The 17,221-nt window shown below is 46.3% G+C and overlaps 1 protein-coding gene across 1 annotated transcript; it reads left to right on the top strand.

Moving 5' to 3' along the window:
• The first annotated feature begins 253 nt into the window (after positions 1-253).
• Crhbp (corticotropin releasing hormone binding protein) lies at positions 254-11,918 on the top strand. The gene is made up of 7 exons (XM_021208741.1): positions 254-482; positions 822-915; positions 1,196-1,353; positions 2,794-3,004; positions 4,831-4,979; positions 8,375-8,492; positions 11,245-11,918. Exons 1-7 carry the CDS (start codon positions 351-353, stop codon positions 11,400-11,402), a joined length of 1,020 nt encoding a protein of 339 aa, XP_021064400.1. The 5' UTR covers positions 254-350; the 3' UTR covers positions 11,403-11,918.
• Positions 11,919-17,221: the final 5,303 nt, after the last annotated feature.

Genomic DNA, 17,221 nt, shown 5'->3' with positions numbered 1-17,221 from the left:
ATATGTATAATGAATATAATGTAGCGTTTTACAGGCCAAGTGAAATGGCTCTCCCCGAATCTCTGCCTCTGCCTCATGCTTTCTGCTATACGTTCAGGTCACTAGGTTCTCGTGACTGAAGTGTCACTCTTGATGAATAATGCGGGGCCATGCTGAAATATTTGTGGCTGAGAGCCGGACCCTCGTCATTGCCACGCATTTTGTCACCGAGGCGGGGTAACCCATGGTAACTAAGCTCAGATCAGTTAAGGGGCAGAGAGCTTCCCCCTCTCTACTCCACTATAAAAGAGACCCAGCAAAGGGACCCTAGCTGCTCTGAGCTCTCAGTGTGGGCGAAGGTGTGGGAAGAAATGCCTAAGATCTCCGCAGCAGAGCACACCAGCTGCAGACACAAGGCCAGCATGTCACCGAACTTCAAACTCCAATGTCACTTCATTCTGATCCTCCTGACAGCTCTAAGGGGAGAAAGCCGTTACCTAGAGGTGAGCCATCTTTTCTTGATCCATAACACCTTTCTTTCCCTTGAGTATTTAGCCAGGGACAGCAGACCAACTTTTGATCCTTTCTCAGCTGCATCCGTTCTCCCTGGTTCACCTAGACAGCTTTCTCCGTGCCTCTGAGCATCTTAACTGCCTGGCCTGGGTACCCTAATCTGATGGAAATAGTCTAAGACTCATGCATAAACTCTGGACTCAGGAGACATGCCCCCTCCCGCCCCCCGCCCCATTTGCTTCTCTGAGCTGCAAGAAGGGCGCCCTGCTCCTTTTTCACTTTCTTTCCCTCCCCCTGAACTTTTCTGGACGATCCACTTTCCTCGCCAGGTGCAAGAAGCCGCGGTCTACGACCCTCTCCTGCTCTTCAGTGCCAACCTGAAGCGGGACCTGGCAGAGGAGCAGCCGTACCGACGGGCTCTACGTGAGTTGGGGCTGTCCTGCTCCAGTGTGTGGGTGCCCGGGAGGCGGGAGGCTAAGACTCTGCACCTAGGACACTGGCTTGCAGGATATCAGGTCGGGGGGTGGGGCTGGCTGGGACCCCCTCGGTTGCAGCATCCACGCGGCTCCTTCCAAGCCAGAGCGAGGGAACCCAGTGCAGCCCCAGCTCCAGGCTGGGACGCGCTGCGGAGCCGGGGAATGGGGCGCGCTGAGAGCAGCTTTCCAAGACAGCTGGGACCCCGGGGCTCCCTGCTCTCTCCCAGGGTGCCTGGACATGCTGAGCCTCCCTGGCCAGTTCACCTTCACTGCAGCCGGGCCGCAGCTGCACTGCGCCGCCTTCTTCATCGGCGAACCGGAGGAGTTCATCACCATCCACTATGACCTGGTCTCCATCGACTGCCAGGGCGGGGATTTCCTGAAGGTGAGGGGGCTCTCACTACTCACGGCCCCAGCCCACGTGCCCCTAAGCGCGTCCATGTAGGGGACAACTAAACCTCTAACTGCCGGAGTCTCAGAAGCTCCCTGGGAGAGCCCAGGAGGCTGGATTCCTAGGAAGGGTCTAGCGCCAAACGCTGCAGGTCTAGCGCCCCCGGACGCTGATGGTTTAATTTCCCTTCTGTGCTCTCCCCAACTCCTGGGAACTTCTTAGCACTTGAACTTGCAGTGTGAGACGCTATGATGCAAACTGGGGCGCACAAAAACAATTAGCAGGAGCTCTCCAGGAGGGTTCGCTTGCGATCTGAGATCTGAACTCATTTCGCTCTTCCAGGAGCCCGGGCTGATGGGGGTTTTGAAGTAGTGGGGCACTGGTAGGGAGAGGGATGCTGAGAGGAGGTAGAGTTTGAGAGAAGCAAGAAGAGGAGGAGAATTCCCAGCTGCACAGCATCCCATTTCAGCCCCCAGAGGCCACAGGATGGAGTTCTACCACTTTAGATCTCCAAAACCATTGGGGGACCTGTCAAACTTGTTAGAAATAATTTGCAACCCGGCTCTTGGTAATTGTGCTATGATGGACTCATTAAAATGGAGACCTGCGGTGATTTCTGAGAACCGGGTCAACTGACTTTGACCCTTTGTCCCAGGAGGCAAAGAAGTCTTACATAGCTAACCAGCCAGCACTGCCTGATTGCAGCATTTAGAAATATTTTAAAAAATAGCTTGAGGTGATTATATATATTAATAAATATAATAATATATATTAATTAGTTAATATATAATAATATATATCAATGTGAAGAGTGAGCCACTGGCAGTGAAGCCTGCTGCTCTGGATTTCCCCACGCTCCTCCCCCCATCACTTTGACACAATCACCCTTTGTACCCCAAGTTGGCTGCAAACTCCCAATGTTCCCCCTTAGCCTCTGTGGTACTAGGGTTACAATCACCCGCCATCATATCCAGGTCGGCTGCTGTTACTTATTCTTTGAGATCTGTTGTTGTTAGATGTAGCCCACATTTAACTGATTAGAGGAAAGTAGGAACCGAAGCGAAACGAAATCCAAGAAATGCTCCCGTGAGTTGATCCAATCTGGAAACAACTGAATAAAAATCAGTGCTGTCTGTAAATAATTTCCTTCTACCAAACTAGTTGATAAGGTATAAAAAGGTGTGCCAATGTAGCAGCCTGAGGGCTTATGCAGAAAAGAGAGTACTTGCAACCAAACTGCACAGTCTAAATAAATCCCATTGAAAAGGAAGCTGGCTGTTTGTGAATTCCTCACTTATAACTGAAGGCTCATTGCTTGGTAACGCCCCCTCTTTACAGCACATTCTGATTTTATAAGCTGGTGAAAGTGACTATGTATGTCTGTACTGTTGTTGTTGTTGTTGTTATCATCATCATCATCATCATCATTTGAAGGTATTTGATGGTTGGATCCTGAAGGGGGAGAAATTCCCAAGTTCTCAGGATCACCCTCTGCCCACCATGAAAAGGTACACAGATTTCTGTGAGAGTGGTCTTACCAGAAGGAGCATCAGATCTTCCCAGAATGTGGCCATGGTCTTCTTCCGGGTCCACGAACAAGGAAACGGATTCACGATAACCATAAAGACAGATCCGAACCTCTTCCGTGAGTGAACCCAGCCGCAGACAGGACTCGGGTGGGGAGGGGGTCACTTCCGCTTTGTAAAGATTGTATTACCTCACAGACTTAAACCCAGGAATGGCACGGGCTTTTTAATCCTTGTTATGAAAATTAAACCACAGTTTTTGATTGTATTTCCCAGGCTAGGTAATATTCTACCATATGGTACATACACTTCTATTTCCCCTCCGAAGGCTTGCTCTGCCCTGCCAAGGCATTATGATGGGTTCAGTAACCAACTTTAATTTCCCAGGCCATGCTTCAGATGCGGAATAAACTTGAGGGATCATTTGGTGTCTGAGCTTTGTAAACAAAGTCTGAGACAGGTGGGCAGATGTCATCCTGTCCCCTAAGGAGGGAGTGAACCAGTGCCCCCCTGTCACCTCCTTCCATGTTACCTTCTACCACAAAGCCACCACCCTACCTCGGGTCATTTCTGTCAGAGAGATACACAGATTGATTCGGCTGTAAAACTACATAGCCAACCTATGTATCAGGTTGTGTGATTCTGAGCAAAACAAGTTCATACGGTGGCTCATTTCCTCATTAAGGGAGAAGCTGAGAACTAGGGATGTAGTTAAGCGGTAAACCATTTGTCTAAGAATGCTTGAAGCAAAACTTGGGTTCAAACTCTAGCACTAGGGAGGGAGGAAGGGAGGGAGAAGAGAGGGAGGCATGAAGGAGAGGGAGAGAAATTATGCCCCGAAAAACTGAAGCGACCTGGGAAACCGAATGTTGAGGGTTCATTTCTCCTGGCATTTGCTTGGCAAAAAAAAAAACAAAAAACAGAAGATGTCTTTTAAAATTGTCAAGGAATTTCACTTATTCCTGAATTTAAGAGTAATTAAAAATACTTATTTCTGAAATTAAGAGTAATTAAAAATATAAGGAGGTGGGTCAGCAGAAAGGCCAATCCCGTGCCTCTGTTTCATAGATAAAAGAATAACTCAGTTGTAAGTTTAGACTTGAAATAAAAAGAAACATTTCAGAAAATCTTAAGACTATCACGATTTAAAAGTTAAAGCTGGGCATGGTGGCACACACCTTTAATCCCAGCACTTGGGAGGCAGAGGCAGGTGAATTTCTGAGTTTGAGGCCAGCCTGGTCTACAGAGCGAGTTACAGGACAGCCAGGACTACACAGAGAAATTCTCTCTCAAAGCAACAACAAAAATAATACATATAAAATATAAAAAAAAGACTATTTAGTCAAGTTTACATTACTCTAAACTCAGCAAATATGTATTAGGTATAAAACTGTTGTCTATTTTATTCTCGACTTCTTCTGTCGGTATCATGAAATCTTTAGAATAAAATTAGGCATGGTTTTATTGTTTAACAAACAACACCGTGGCTCCAGATTCTATGGGTGAGGTTCTGACTTCATGGCTGAGCCTCGTTCTCCCAGTTCAGATCTAGAATCAACCCAACAGAAGTGTTCCTGCAACCCCCAGGTGTGTGGTCTGACTGGTAAAGACTTCCTACCTTAGGATTGTTATGAACAGACAAGACTCACATGTCACTGAGTTCTAGTCCCCTGCTCCTTCCTCTCCCCAGATTGTCATGGTGATATGTACCCTTTCCCTGGGCCCAACACCTAAACAGAGAGGTCCAGCCCTTAGATGTTGGTAATCTACAAATATGTTTAGCATCATTCAAAGCAACCCTGCGGCACATGTGGCCAGTGGACTCCAGGTTGGACATACCTACTAGAGCATGAACTGAAATCTAGAACAAAGGCATAAAGAATTTATTAAAAATAAATCTGGTACTCTAAATAATGTATTTGCATCTTTTTTTTCCCTCCTAAAGCTTGCAATGTCATCTCTCAGACTCCGAGTGGAAGGTTTACTTTAGTGGTTCCATACCAGCACCAAAACTGCAGCTTCTCCATCATCTATCCAGTGGCAATCAAAATCTCGGATCTCACCCTCGGACACTTGCATGGCCTTCAGTTAAAGGTCAGTGGCTTGCTTGTTCCTTAGCCATTTGGTCAGGCCACTGTTGTTGTTGTTTTGTTTTGTTTGTTTGTTTTGTTTTTTTTATCTGCGACAAATCACCCATCCAGTCAGGAACTGGAAGCATGTGGCCCCTGACTTTTAAGTCTTCTGCACAATGCCCTGGCTTCCTCAATGTCTATTTCAGTCACGATGCAGGCAAACACTCAGGTGCCCATTCTGACTACTCAAGGATTTCTCTTGTGACATAGGAAATGCTTTCAGTTGGTAAAGCTGCAGCATGTAATTACAATTGAACACTCTTGTACTTTCCTCTTTTACAAAAATCCTCTCCTAGCCGAGCCTCCTCTGAGTCATCGACACAGCTGCTCTCCTGATTATTGGAATTTTCTTTTGATAAGGAAGTCACTCTCATTGACAGCACTCGGCTAGGAAAGAACGCTAACGGTGGCATAAAATATGAAATTGGATTTTTTTTTCTATTGCAAAAAGCAGTAAAGTTTTGAAGAGCAGGTTATATGGCATCTTGCTTAATATATATGCACACACATAGATATACATATACACATATATGTATACACACACACACACACACACACATATATATATATATATATGCTGTGATTTTTTTACCAACTTGCTTCCATGTGTGCCTTACAATGAATGCTGGCTTCATTGCATCCCTCTGTAAAGACAGTGGCTGCTCCATGAGTCACCTTCATTTCCTTTTCCTTGTTCACAGGCCTAAGTTAAGATAGTGCGTGCATTTCGTGCTATCAGAGGCAGCCAGTGTTCCCAAACATACAGATCTTTGTGAAAACTAAATAAGGAACAAGACTGAGAGAAAGAATTGATATCTGACTTTCCCCAAGCCCCACACCCACGTGTCCCTGCTTTTTCTTCTTTGTTGCCCTTGGACTTTGACTGAGGAGCGATCCTTTGATAAGAATGTCTGAGTGCTTTGGATGCAGCCTGATAGTGTTTGTAAGCCATTCCATTCTTGATGAACAACCTAGAATCTGGTGGGATACATGGTAACATATTAGGAAATCTATGTTTTCCGTATGAAAGCTCTAAGAATAATTTGATATTCCCTTTAACATTTTTTGTGCCTACTGTGTTCTAGGCATCTATTCCTTTAAAAACCTGCTTTTTGAGGCCTGGGTATTGAAAGCTGGGTATGGTGGTTTATACTTGTAATCCCAGCACTGAAAGACTGAGATAGGAGAACTTCTTGTGACTGGCTTACATGATCTTCCCTTTACTAGTACTACCAAACAACAGCAACAACAACAACAACAACAACAACATCAATTTCCTTTGTTCAGGGATTATTCTAGGTTCTAGAAATAAGCAATGAATAAGGCAGGTCCTCCTCACAGGGAGCCTATTTGAAGTGGGCTGACACAGGCAAAATTATCATGAATTTCAAATCATGGTAAGCCTGTACAGAAAAATGCAGCAGAGTGGATTGATAGACAGACAGGAGCTGGAAAGTAGGTAGACGGAACTGCCTGAGACAATGTGGTCAGGAAAGGAAACTTGGATTAGAAGCAGCAGCAGCCATAGGAGGCAGGAGGAGAAGACGGAACAGTGCTGTCCTGGCAGAAACAGGCTTACTGGATCCTAGACACAGGGAGAAGCAAGCTCGAGAGGGAGATGGGCAGAGCCACGTGTGCTGCCCACCTGAAGAAGGCTGTGTGCAGCAGAAGTGGTGGGAAAACCTTTGGGGTCAGGTGGGAAAGGACCTGATGTGTGCTGTCCTGAAGGTCATTCTGGCTTCCACTGACAAATGGGCTGGGGGACATGCTGCGAGATGCCTCACATTCCCCGTGAGAAGGCTCTGTGGTTGTTGCTAGTGAACCACTGAAGATCATCCCATAAGCACCTCAGATTTCATGTGTGCCGGGAGGTGAGACTTTAGATGGTCAGAATGAGCAGCGGGGACTTGGCTTCCAGTTCAGCAAGCTGGGGTGAGCCTTTGGCACAGGGTCACAATCTAGGAAGAAGATAGGAGCTTAATGCTTCAACAAAGACACGCAGGAGCTGCTGAGGCCCCGGAACCCCAGACAGGTCCCCAGGCAGCTCACTTTCTGCCACTGTTTACAAGAACACCTGAGAGGATTCCAAAGAGGAGAGAGATGGCACCACTCACCGAGTGGAAACTTCCGTCTATCTACTCATGGGAAGGGCAATTATGTTCTTCCATTCCTAAATAGCTTGTTTGAGTGTCTGTTCACAAACTTGTGCACAGTGGGCCTAATTAAATCTTTATTTCATCATGTAATGAAATTACATTTGAAGTACCTAAGCATACAGTCATGCTCATAGTAGGTTCTTTAAACATAAGCAGATTCTGTTGTCTCTGTTTTAGATTCTGGCTCCCATGTGTCAGGGTTAACTTGACCACACACATACCACTAGATCTCTTAATGTGTACCCATCAGTGAATGACAGGGTCGCAGGCAAACCTAGCGACTGGAATGATGGGAGACCGTAAAGAATGAAAATGTGGAAAATGCTTTAAAATGTCATTAAGAATTTAGTGTACATGTGCAGCCCATCCCTATATCCCAGCCCTTGGGGGAACTGACATGAAATCGGGGCTAACTTGGGCACATGGAGCATGAGCCAAGCGAGACATTCGTGACTACAGACCCAGACTTTCTCTGTGCTGAGCGAGACACAGAAATCACTGTGGCTAAGAATTGTGGGAGGTTGCAGGGAAGCAGGAAATGATGGTTTCAGAGGCTCAGAATGAATTCTTTTGAGTGCCATGAAAAGAATTTGTTTCCATTCAAAGGAAAGAGTAAATGGTAAGTTTGGCTAAGTTGAGCCCCAAATCACAGTTCTAGTCTTTTTTTTTTTTTAACTATACCCATAAGTAATCTAAATCCTTATTTGTAGAAGACATGCTCCAAGAACAGAAATATCTCTGTTAGCAAGAGGAAAAGATGTAAGCTGAAGGACAATACAGAAATTTAATAAACAAGTTATAATGCAGTTATAAAATGCAGTTGCCTGGGCTTTCTTTCCTATGACTGCATGCATTAAGAGGTCTCAGTCACTTGGTGTGTGTTCAAGGACTCTCAGGTTCCATGTCCATACATCTTACAGAGCTTACAAATTCCTGGTTCATTTTTTTTTTTTTTTCAGTCACGAAATTTAGTTTCTGCATGTACCCGTACATTGAATAATAACGTATCAACTGACAAAGAACACTGATTCTTGAGAGCCTTTTCCCCACCTTAAACAATTTCTGGAATCTCTGATGTTCGAGTCAAGGCATAGTTACAGGCTGAAGGCTGACAGAGTGTTCGCTGCTCAGTCCTGGCTCAGATCGACCTGCGTGGTAGGTTTACCAGCATCTTGCTCTCTTGGCTGCTGTATTCTCATAGAAACCTGCGGCTGGCTGCGGCGGGACTGGGGACTTTGTGGAGCTGCTGGGAGGAACTGGATTGGACCCTTCCAAGATGATGCCCTTAGCAGACCTGTGTTACCCCTTTCACGGCCCTGGTGAGACAAATCTTCAGTTGTCAATTATGTGACGGTCAGGGTTCTCTCCTTAAGTACAACACTTCAGCTTTTCATATACAGGAGGATAAATTCTACTAAAGCATTTGTTTTATATGTTGAGCCAATGTGAGAATTTTACTTTAGAACCTATGTGTAGTATCAGAACCTACGACCTAAGCATCAGGCATCAAGAGAGAAACCTATGGAACAGCTAGAGTATGTATTTAAAGAAAACTATGAAAAAGACAAGGTTTCTCCACTTGGGGGAGGATGTCTGCTTTGATACTCTGAAAATTAACTTGTTTGTTGACCGACAGTTCAAATGGTAAAAGTATCAGTGATTTGGTAACAATATAATAATGAAATAATAGTTAAATAACTTTACTACCTGTATATGGTACAACTCATGTATGTGTACATATGTGTATATAAGTATATATACACATATTTATACACACACATTATATATACATATGTATATATATGTATGTAAGTATGTATATACACACATATGGGTTATTTACACATATACAGCAAAGCAGTAAGATTTCTAGAATATCTCTGAGCTTCTGAGTCTTTCCAACGTCTACAGGTTTGCTAGCCTCTCAAGGGTCATTGCAACCCAGAGGCAGATTCTGAAACCTCATCACTAATTAAAAGCTACTTTAGGATGCAGGGGCCAGGGACCAAAGAGGATGCTCTTGTGCTCAAGCTGAGGTGTATGAGGATGGTGTCTGCACTACTGACCTCATGACCAAACTAGTAATTGTTGTGTGTGGTGGGGAAAGTTTACAGAGAACAACTCTGTAAGGTCGTCTTCTTACCTGTGCGTCAGGCGTCAGGCGTCACTGGCAATCTGGAAAGAGCACCTGCTTTATTTCTTTCCTGCTTTATTTTTTTTTCTTATTCATTAATTTGTGTGGAGCTGGGCACCATACCCAGGGCCTTGCACATGTGCTAAGAGCTTTATGCTGGGTTACACAGCTGCCATATGTAGCTTTTCCCTTCTTTCTTCCTCCCTGCTTCCATTTAATCCAAAACCATAGAACTATTAGAGACCCTGCCCTTTAGATCAAATTTCGTTAGAAATGATGTCAAAACAAATAGTATGTACATTAACTAAAGGAAATAGGATTTATTATGTAGATTAAAGTTCAGGGCAAAACAACCTCCCAAATGATCCAAAGAGAGGTAAAACTTGGCTCCCCAGGCAGAAATTAATCTAGAGTCTCTCATATTTGTATTTTAAAAAAATATCAGGCCTGGCAGTGGTAGTGCATGTCTTTAATCCCAGCACTTGGGAGGCAGAGGCAGGTGGATTTCTGAGTTTCAGGCCAGCCTGGTGTACAGAGTGAGTTCCAGGGCAGCCGGGACTACACAGAGAAACCCTGTCTCGAAAAAAAATATCAGGGTTGAAACCTATCATTCCTTCGAACAGATTTTCACCTTAATGACATTACTGTGCTGTGCTTTATGTATACCCAGGATGTGTCTGGGGACACCTGTGACATAGGGACAGTGATGGCCTGTCTCAGAGCTGAGAAGCACCCCGTTGATGCAAACTGTGAGGCAGGCGGGTGAGAAAATTAAAACAGCAGAGTGAATATTATAGGATAGATAAAGCTCACGTCAGGAGTCAACTGTGGCTAGGGAAAGAAGTGGGAAGTAATTTTTAATAAAAACCATGTGGCCTTCAGTGTCTGCTCAGGCACACCTGCCAGGAGACGTGAGGAACAAGTGTAAGATGCCTGTACGGATATGACAATATTGGATGTCAGCCAAAAGACAGTGTTCAAAAATACCAGGACAGCTTTGAAAGGTGTTGGTAAGCAATAGAACAGTGGCTCTCAGCCTGTGGGTCGTGACCCCTTTGAGGGTTGAATGATCCTTTCACAAGGGATATATATATATACAAACACACACACACACACACACACACACATATATCAGATATTTGCATCATAATTTATACCAATAGCAAAACTACAGGTATGAAGTAGAAGCACAAAGTCATTTTATGGTTGGGGCTCACCAGAACATTAACTGTATTAAAGTTGTAGTATCAGGATGGCTCACCTGTATTAAAGGGTTGCAGCAATAGGAAGACTGAGAACCACTGCCCTAAAACAAAACGTGGCCTACTCAGTGTGTGCCCACTCTGTCCAAATGTGTTTTCATTTACGTATAAAATGTAGACATTATCCAGACTACGGATATAATAAATGTAATAAATGGGATTGTCTGGACCACACAAACACCCAACAGTATAGACCCTCCTTTCAGAACTAACTGCCCCTTGTAACCCCATCTTCTGTCCCCACCCCAAATTGTCCCCGAGACTCTCCAACCTCTCCCATACTACAGGTCAGTGTTATGTCCCAGAAGCGCCAGTATGGAGCAGAGTTCACTGGTCACCATTGTCTCCTTTGCCACTTGAGCACAGCAGGCAGAACAGGACCGAAGCTGGAAGAGATGTGGCGCTCCTTTCTAGCCAGCTTTCTTTATCCTGTGGTTTCCTGTAGGTGCAGAGAGAGGCTGGGTCCAGCTTATGATTCTACAACTAATTATATAGATTTTTTTAAAAAAAAAGTTGTTTTGACTGAAAGTGATCTGACGGTGTCAGAGCAAGATGCTATAGATCCCGGGTCTCCCGACGTCTCTGTTTAACTTAGGTAAGTGAGAGCACTGGTTTGACTGATTGTTCTCTAACCTGCTGGAAAATGTTTATTCCCCTCCCCCACCCCAATTACAGCCCAGATGAAAATTAGCTGCGACAATGCTGTGGTGCGCATGGTCTCCAGTGGGAAACACATTAACCGTGTGACATTTGAGTATCGTCAGCTGGAACCACTCGAGCTAGAAACCTCGACCGGAAACAGCATCCCGGAATACTGTTTGTCTGGTCTGTGAATGACTGGCCTCGGTGACGTTGTTAGCCCAGTGAGTTCTCCACAGTTATTGTATGTGATCTTCATGCGCAGCAAGTGAAAAGCCTTCCAGTCAGTATTCCAGGCCTTGAACATGGGCACACATGAGTTCCAATTTTGCTTCCTTTTGTTATAATGTTTCCACAAACAGAAGGTAGACAACAGGTTGTTGGCGGACATGCTTGGTGCTTTTGGTATGCTGCGAGCATGAAGTGGCGGAACAAGGGTGCAGCAAGTGAGGGAAAGAGCTGTGTGGCAAGGACAGACGCTCCAAAGACAGACTCATAGTTTTACAACAGAATAAAAAAAAAAAGAAGAAGTCAAAGTCTTGAGTATACCAAAGGAACTGCATCTGTTACTTTTACTTCATACTTCCATTCACAAATTGTAGCTAGCCGTTATTAATTGGTAGCACTTGGTTTTTAAACAGCACTTTGTAGCATGGGAATGCCCCCTTCCCATTCATAAATCCAAACATAAATAAATGTATGCAGAATGTGGGCGTCTTGACTGTCCGATGTGTTGGCTTTCCTGGGTGGCCCCTGCCTTCATTACCTCCCTCCAAACATCCAAAACAGGGTTTCCACGTGGGGCAGACCCAAGCTACGGACTCAACTGTCTCAGATCTCTTGGAGTTGCTAGAACTCTGGAGTGTCCGGAGTAGTTGACTGGGTTGTGCTGAGCAGAGGGGGGGACTGCTGGGTGAGGACTGATTGTCCCTGGCCAGGAAACGGGAAGCAGACGTGTTTCCACGAGTCTCCGAGGAATCTCAGAGTGTATGTCTTCACCACAGAGGGCCCATCCAGCAGCTCTTGTAGGGACATTTGTAGATATCAGAGGACTTCGCTTTAGAGCCTGCGGGTGGTGGGGGTGGAGGAGGGTGGAGGGGGTGGAGGGGGTGGTGAGATGGCTCGGTGTGCAAAGTAATTTGCCACCAAGTCTGACTGATGAGTTTGAGCTCTAGGACTCACATGGTAGAACCAAGTCCCAAGAGTTGCCCTCTAACTGAGAGAGAGAGAGAGAGAGAGAGAGAGAGAGAGAGAGAGAGAGAGAAAGAAGAAGAAGAAGAAGAAGGAGGAGGAGGAGGAGGAGGAGGAGAGGGAGGAGGGGGAGGGGGAGGGAAAGAGGGGAAGGAGGGGGTACACACACAATAAATAAATAAATAAATAAATAAATAAATAAATAAATAAATATAATTTTTAACCTTTGGGAAAGATAGTAAAAGAGGTTATTGGAAATAATTTTGCTGCTATTTTTATTTGAGACAGGGTCTTACCTTGGCTCGTCTGCGCCTCACTGTAGAGATCAGGCTGGCCTCAAACTCACGGAGATCTGCTTTCTGCTTTCCCCTGCCTGCCACCTGAATGCTGGGATTAAAGGTGTGCTCCACCACACCACACCACACCACACCTCACCACACCACACCACACCACACCTCACCACACCACACCACACCACACCTCACCACACCACACCACACCTCACCACACCTCACCACACCTCACCACACCACACCACACCATACCACACCTCACCACACCACACCACACCACACCTCACCACACCACGCATATTGATAACATAAGAGATAAACCACACCAGGCCCTCCCTGTGTCCTCACATCTGTCCCCCGCTGGCAGCCTCTGCCTTCCTCTAGACCCACTCACCCACTCCTGATCTTCTCCAGGAACTTGAGCAGAGATCACGTCTGTCTTGACCACCCTGTCACTCCTTCAGTCTCTCTAATCTTCCCAGGTCTTGGCCTTCTCCGCCCCCTCCTCTCCCCACCCCACCCTTGCCCTGGCTTGGCTTTGGCTTTTGTCAATTCAGTGATTAGGGCTCCACTACCAATAATTCTCAATCTCCCCGCCTTTATCTTTGCTCTCATAGGCTCCATATGACTGTGACCCTCTCACTGCCTGCACGCCTTCCCAGCTCTTTCTTGCTTGATTTTTGAGACAGAGTCTAACTATGTAGCCCCATAGAGCCTGGAATGTAAATCAGGCTGGCCCATACTCAGACATTCACCTGCCTCTGCCTCCCAAGAGCTGAGGTCAAAGGCTTGTACTATGGCACTTGGCCGTCTTCCTGTGTCTTATAAGCCTGCCTCTCCCGCGTGTCATCTGAGGACTACTTTGTCCATGACAACATTTTGGGTTTTCTCTCTGCAATCCTAGACACTCTGGTATTGTTGCTTCGTGGAAGCAGGTACAAGTGTAATGTGTTCTCCAACCTCCTGGGCGTAAAGACTACATTTCCCAACCTCCCTTGCTAGAGCATTGGTCATCTGACTGAAGGAATGTGGAGGGAAGTGACATCTTTTCTCATATGATCCTCTCTCTATTGTTTAAATGTGGGGATTCTGACAGAGGACACTCCAAGGTCATCAGAAGGCAGAGACATAGGATGCACGAAGCCCAAGTCTCTGCATGGCTTCAGAGAGAGATGCTCACTGACTAGGCGTGGCTACACTGGACTCCTTTTGTTCTGGCAAGCCACTGAGTTGCTTCACTGGGGAATTGTCTAAATCCAATTCTCAGCCATTCTTCAATTTTCCTGTCCTATTTGGCTGTTAACTATCCAGTCAGGCCTACCTGGACTCTCTTTCAAAGAAAAATACTTTAAATGTACACCTTTGATAGCATAAACACAAAGTTTCACAGATATAGTTCTGTCTATTTCCCTGAGAGGACTGTCTTGAGTCAGGTGAATGTCAAGTAGTAACTTGACAACCGATGGCTCATGGGCCGGAAAAGAAATCCCATATAGTTACAAACTCTGCTCAAGCGTTCACAGACCCCTGTAGCCCATTTAGAGCTCCAGAATGAGGACCCCTTAAATCATAATCAAAGTCGGTGCCATGTCAGTCCGCTCGATGTCTCTTCAGCGGTACTCAAAGCTCTCATTAAGCTGCCTTCAGTGGGGGCAGATAGCTCGGTGCCTCTGCTCCCAATTAACCATTGAAGTTTACCTGCCTTTCATGAGTTTTTCTTCCTCTGTTGTCTACCTCTTCCCAGAGGAGGAGATGCATTTGGCTCTGAACAAATTTCACAGACAAAGATTTCTTTTCCAGGTCTGTCTCAACTGTGAAATCTCTTTCCTTGCCCTTTTAACAGGGAGGGCATGTTTGCCTGCAAAGTAAGGGTCTTCATGAAAGAGGAAGAAGGGTTTGATGGATGGGATGTACTTAGAGGGAGTTTGTTTGCTCCAAATACCCAGGAGAAGCTGGGAAAGAATCTCCAATCAAAGGGTAATCATGGGGAATTATATCTGAATATACTCCTTTCTGTAGCAGAAAAGACACCTTTGTAAGAGCGAATAAACAAGCCGGTGACTTCTTCCTAATGGGTCGTCTGTCATGATTGCGTCCATTTTCCTCTTCACATCTGAAATGCGTTTCTTTGTGTGTGAAGACAAATGGCAGAGAGTGAAGAGACAGAGGTAGGAGAGAGAGGGAATCCAAGCGAGAGAATAAAGGCCTGATGAGAGGGCTGGGACACATAATAAAACCAAAGTCTGTGGCCTGGCCTCTGGGCTCTGCTCCTGTGAGTGTGTGTTCCGCCCCTCGGCAGCTAAGGAAGGATGAAGTGACTTGTGCCGTGTGCAGGGCAAAGGCTCAGTGTGAGCACTAATAATAGAAGGTTGGACAAACAGGATGGAGCCATGACTGAAGGCCTTTCTGCTTGGATGGGAGGGTAGGTGTCCTGGGACTCGGAAGCCCAGGAACCACACAGCTCTGAGGTGGGACAGTGTCCCAAAGGAAGGGTGATCCTGAGACAGGGGGGACCAGGAGCCACACAGCTCTGAGGAAGCCTCCTCAGCAGAGGCATCACAGCTCCCAGGGGAGGGTCGCAGCTGAGCTGAGCAGCCCAGGAGCCTCAGATCACGCCTTCTCTACACGTGTCTTCTTGTCTTCTGATGACAGAGTCACACCAGGCAGCAAATCTCACTCATGAGATTTATTAGAGGGTCCAGGGTGTGGAGGGATGAATCCTGAGCTACTAGGAGGGAGCAGACAGAAGCAACAAATTGGACAAAGTTCAGTCCTTATATAGGAGTTCTCGGGGTTCATTTGAGTGCCGTGAATATCTAACAATGACCCTCATCCTTAGAAGGGTGGGGCAGATGCTAGAGCTCCCCAGTCAAAAGGTGGGTGCTACCCGCTGACCTCTCTCCTTCTCTAGGTTTCGGAGTATTAGAGAATGAAGCCTGTGTTGATTCAGATAGAATCAAGTCCTCAAGTCCACAGGGAACGTGGGCGGCTCCCTCTGTAGGGTTTGAAGGACAGCAAAGGCCCACTTGATTGAACAGTTGCCCTTCACTGACATCACAGTTACAATCTTCCTCTCCATCTTTAAAAGCCCACTGCAGGGAGCAGTAGCACACTGCGTCGTCGCTTTGGCTGCCTCATCCCACTCAATGCTCACCCAAACAACAGAGGGAAGGATGTGCTCTGACTCTCGGCTTCAGAGTTCCAGCTCTGAATTCTGGGTTCCAGAACAGCTTTTAGGTCATAGTGAGGCCTAACGTCGTGGTGGTGACATCACATAGAGTAAGATACTGTCCACCACACGGTAGACAGGAAGGAGGGAGAGGAAGAGGAAGCAACTAGGGACTAAGCGTCCCCTTGGAAAGCACGTCCCCAGTGGCTCCCTTTCTCCAGAGAGGCCACGTCTCTTAAAGTACATCATCCAGGGACCAAGCATTTGACCTGCGAACTTCTGGGAGACACTGAATGTTTAAACCCTGTAGGAGTTTGAATAGTTTTGGCCCCCATGGAACTCAAGTGTTTGAATACTCGGCCCGCCCACAGGAAGTAACACTGTTAGGAGGTGTGGCCTTGTTGGGGTAGGCGTGGCCTTGTTGGAGTGGGGATGGCCTTGTTAAAGTAGGTGTGGCCTTGTTGGTGGAAGTGTGTCACTGTGGATGTAGACTTTAAGGTCCTGTGCTTGAGAGCCACTGGGGCAGAGGAGAGGGACACTCCTGGATGCTTTCAGACCAAGCTGTAGACCTCTCAGCTCCTTCTCCAGCCCCATGTCTGCCTGCACACGGCCGTGCTTCCGGCCACGGTGATACTGGACTAAACCTCTAAAACTGTCAGCCAGCCCCAATGGAATGTTTTTCCTTTATAAGAGTTGCTGTGGTGTCTCTTCACGGCAACAAAATCCAAACTAAGACAAACTGTAGCGGTTCCCTGATTTTCTTAAAGGTTCAAGAACACAGAGTCAACTAGTTCATGCACTAATTCGTATCACAAGTTAACTTGGCCATATAAACCGTTGACCATAGCTCTGAATGACAGTGATAGTATACATACCTTTGTGAAAGTGGGAGTGGCTGTAGGGCATGCACATGGAGGTAGCATGGAGCTCCAGTCCCTAGGGGCCAAAGGCACTGTCACGTTTTATGTCTCCATTCGCTAAAGCCATAGTTCTCAGACATTTGGTTAAGTACTTCTTGAGATTTTTACAATGAAGCTATTTTCTGAACAAGTTTAAATTATATATATCAGTAGGCTTCCACCGGAGCAGATTGTGCCCCATTATTCGGGTGGGTCCCGTTCAGTCTGCTGAGACCCCAAGCATCCCGGGGAAGACTGAACAGGCTCTGTTTCCTGGAGAGCCCTGACTGGCTGCACACCATTGCTTGAGGATATATTCTTCCCTGTCCTCAGCCATAGTGTTTGGTAACCAGAGATTCCCAGTGCGGTTCCATCCTGTTCACAATCCCTCACTGACTGACGTCAAGGCAGGAACCTGAAAGCAGGACCTGAAGCCGAGACCACAGAGGAACGCTATTTAC

Source organism: Mus pahari, chromosome 11 (genome assembly GCF_900095145.1).
Source record: "Mus pahari chromosome 11, PAHARI_EIJ_v1.1, whole genome shotgun sequence".
Classification (NCBI taxonomy): domain Eukaryota; kingdom Metazoa; phylum Chordata; class Mammalia; order Rodentia; family Muridae; genus Mus; species Mus pahari.
Note: the sequence above shows the minus strand (reverse complement) of the source record. Positions and strands in the feature narration are given on the sequence as shown.

Coding starts and splice junctions, on each gene's coding strand:
- Crhbp (XM_021208741.1), top strand. CDS start 351: ATGCCTAAGATCTCCGCAGCAGAGCACACCAGCTGCAGACACAAGGCC. Junction 1,354..2,793: donor AGGGCGGGGATTTCCTGAAG/GTGAGGGGGCTC, acceptor CATCATTTGAAG/GTATTTGATGGTTGGATCCT. Junction 4,980..8,374: donor TGCATGGCCTTCAGTTAAAG/GTCAGTGGCTTG, acceptor GTATTCTCATAG/AAACCTGCGGCTGGCTGCGG.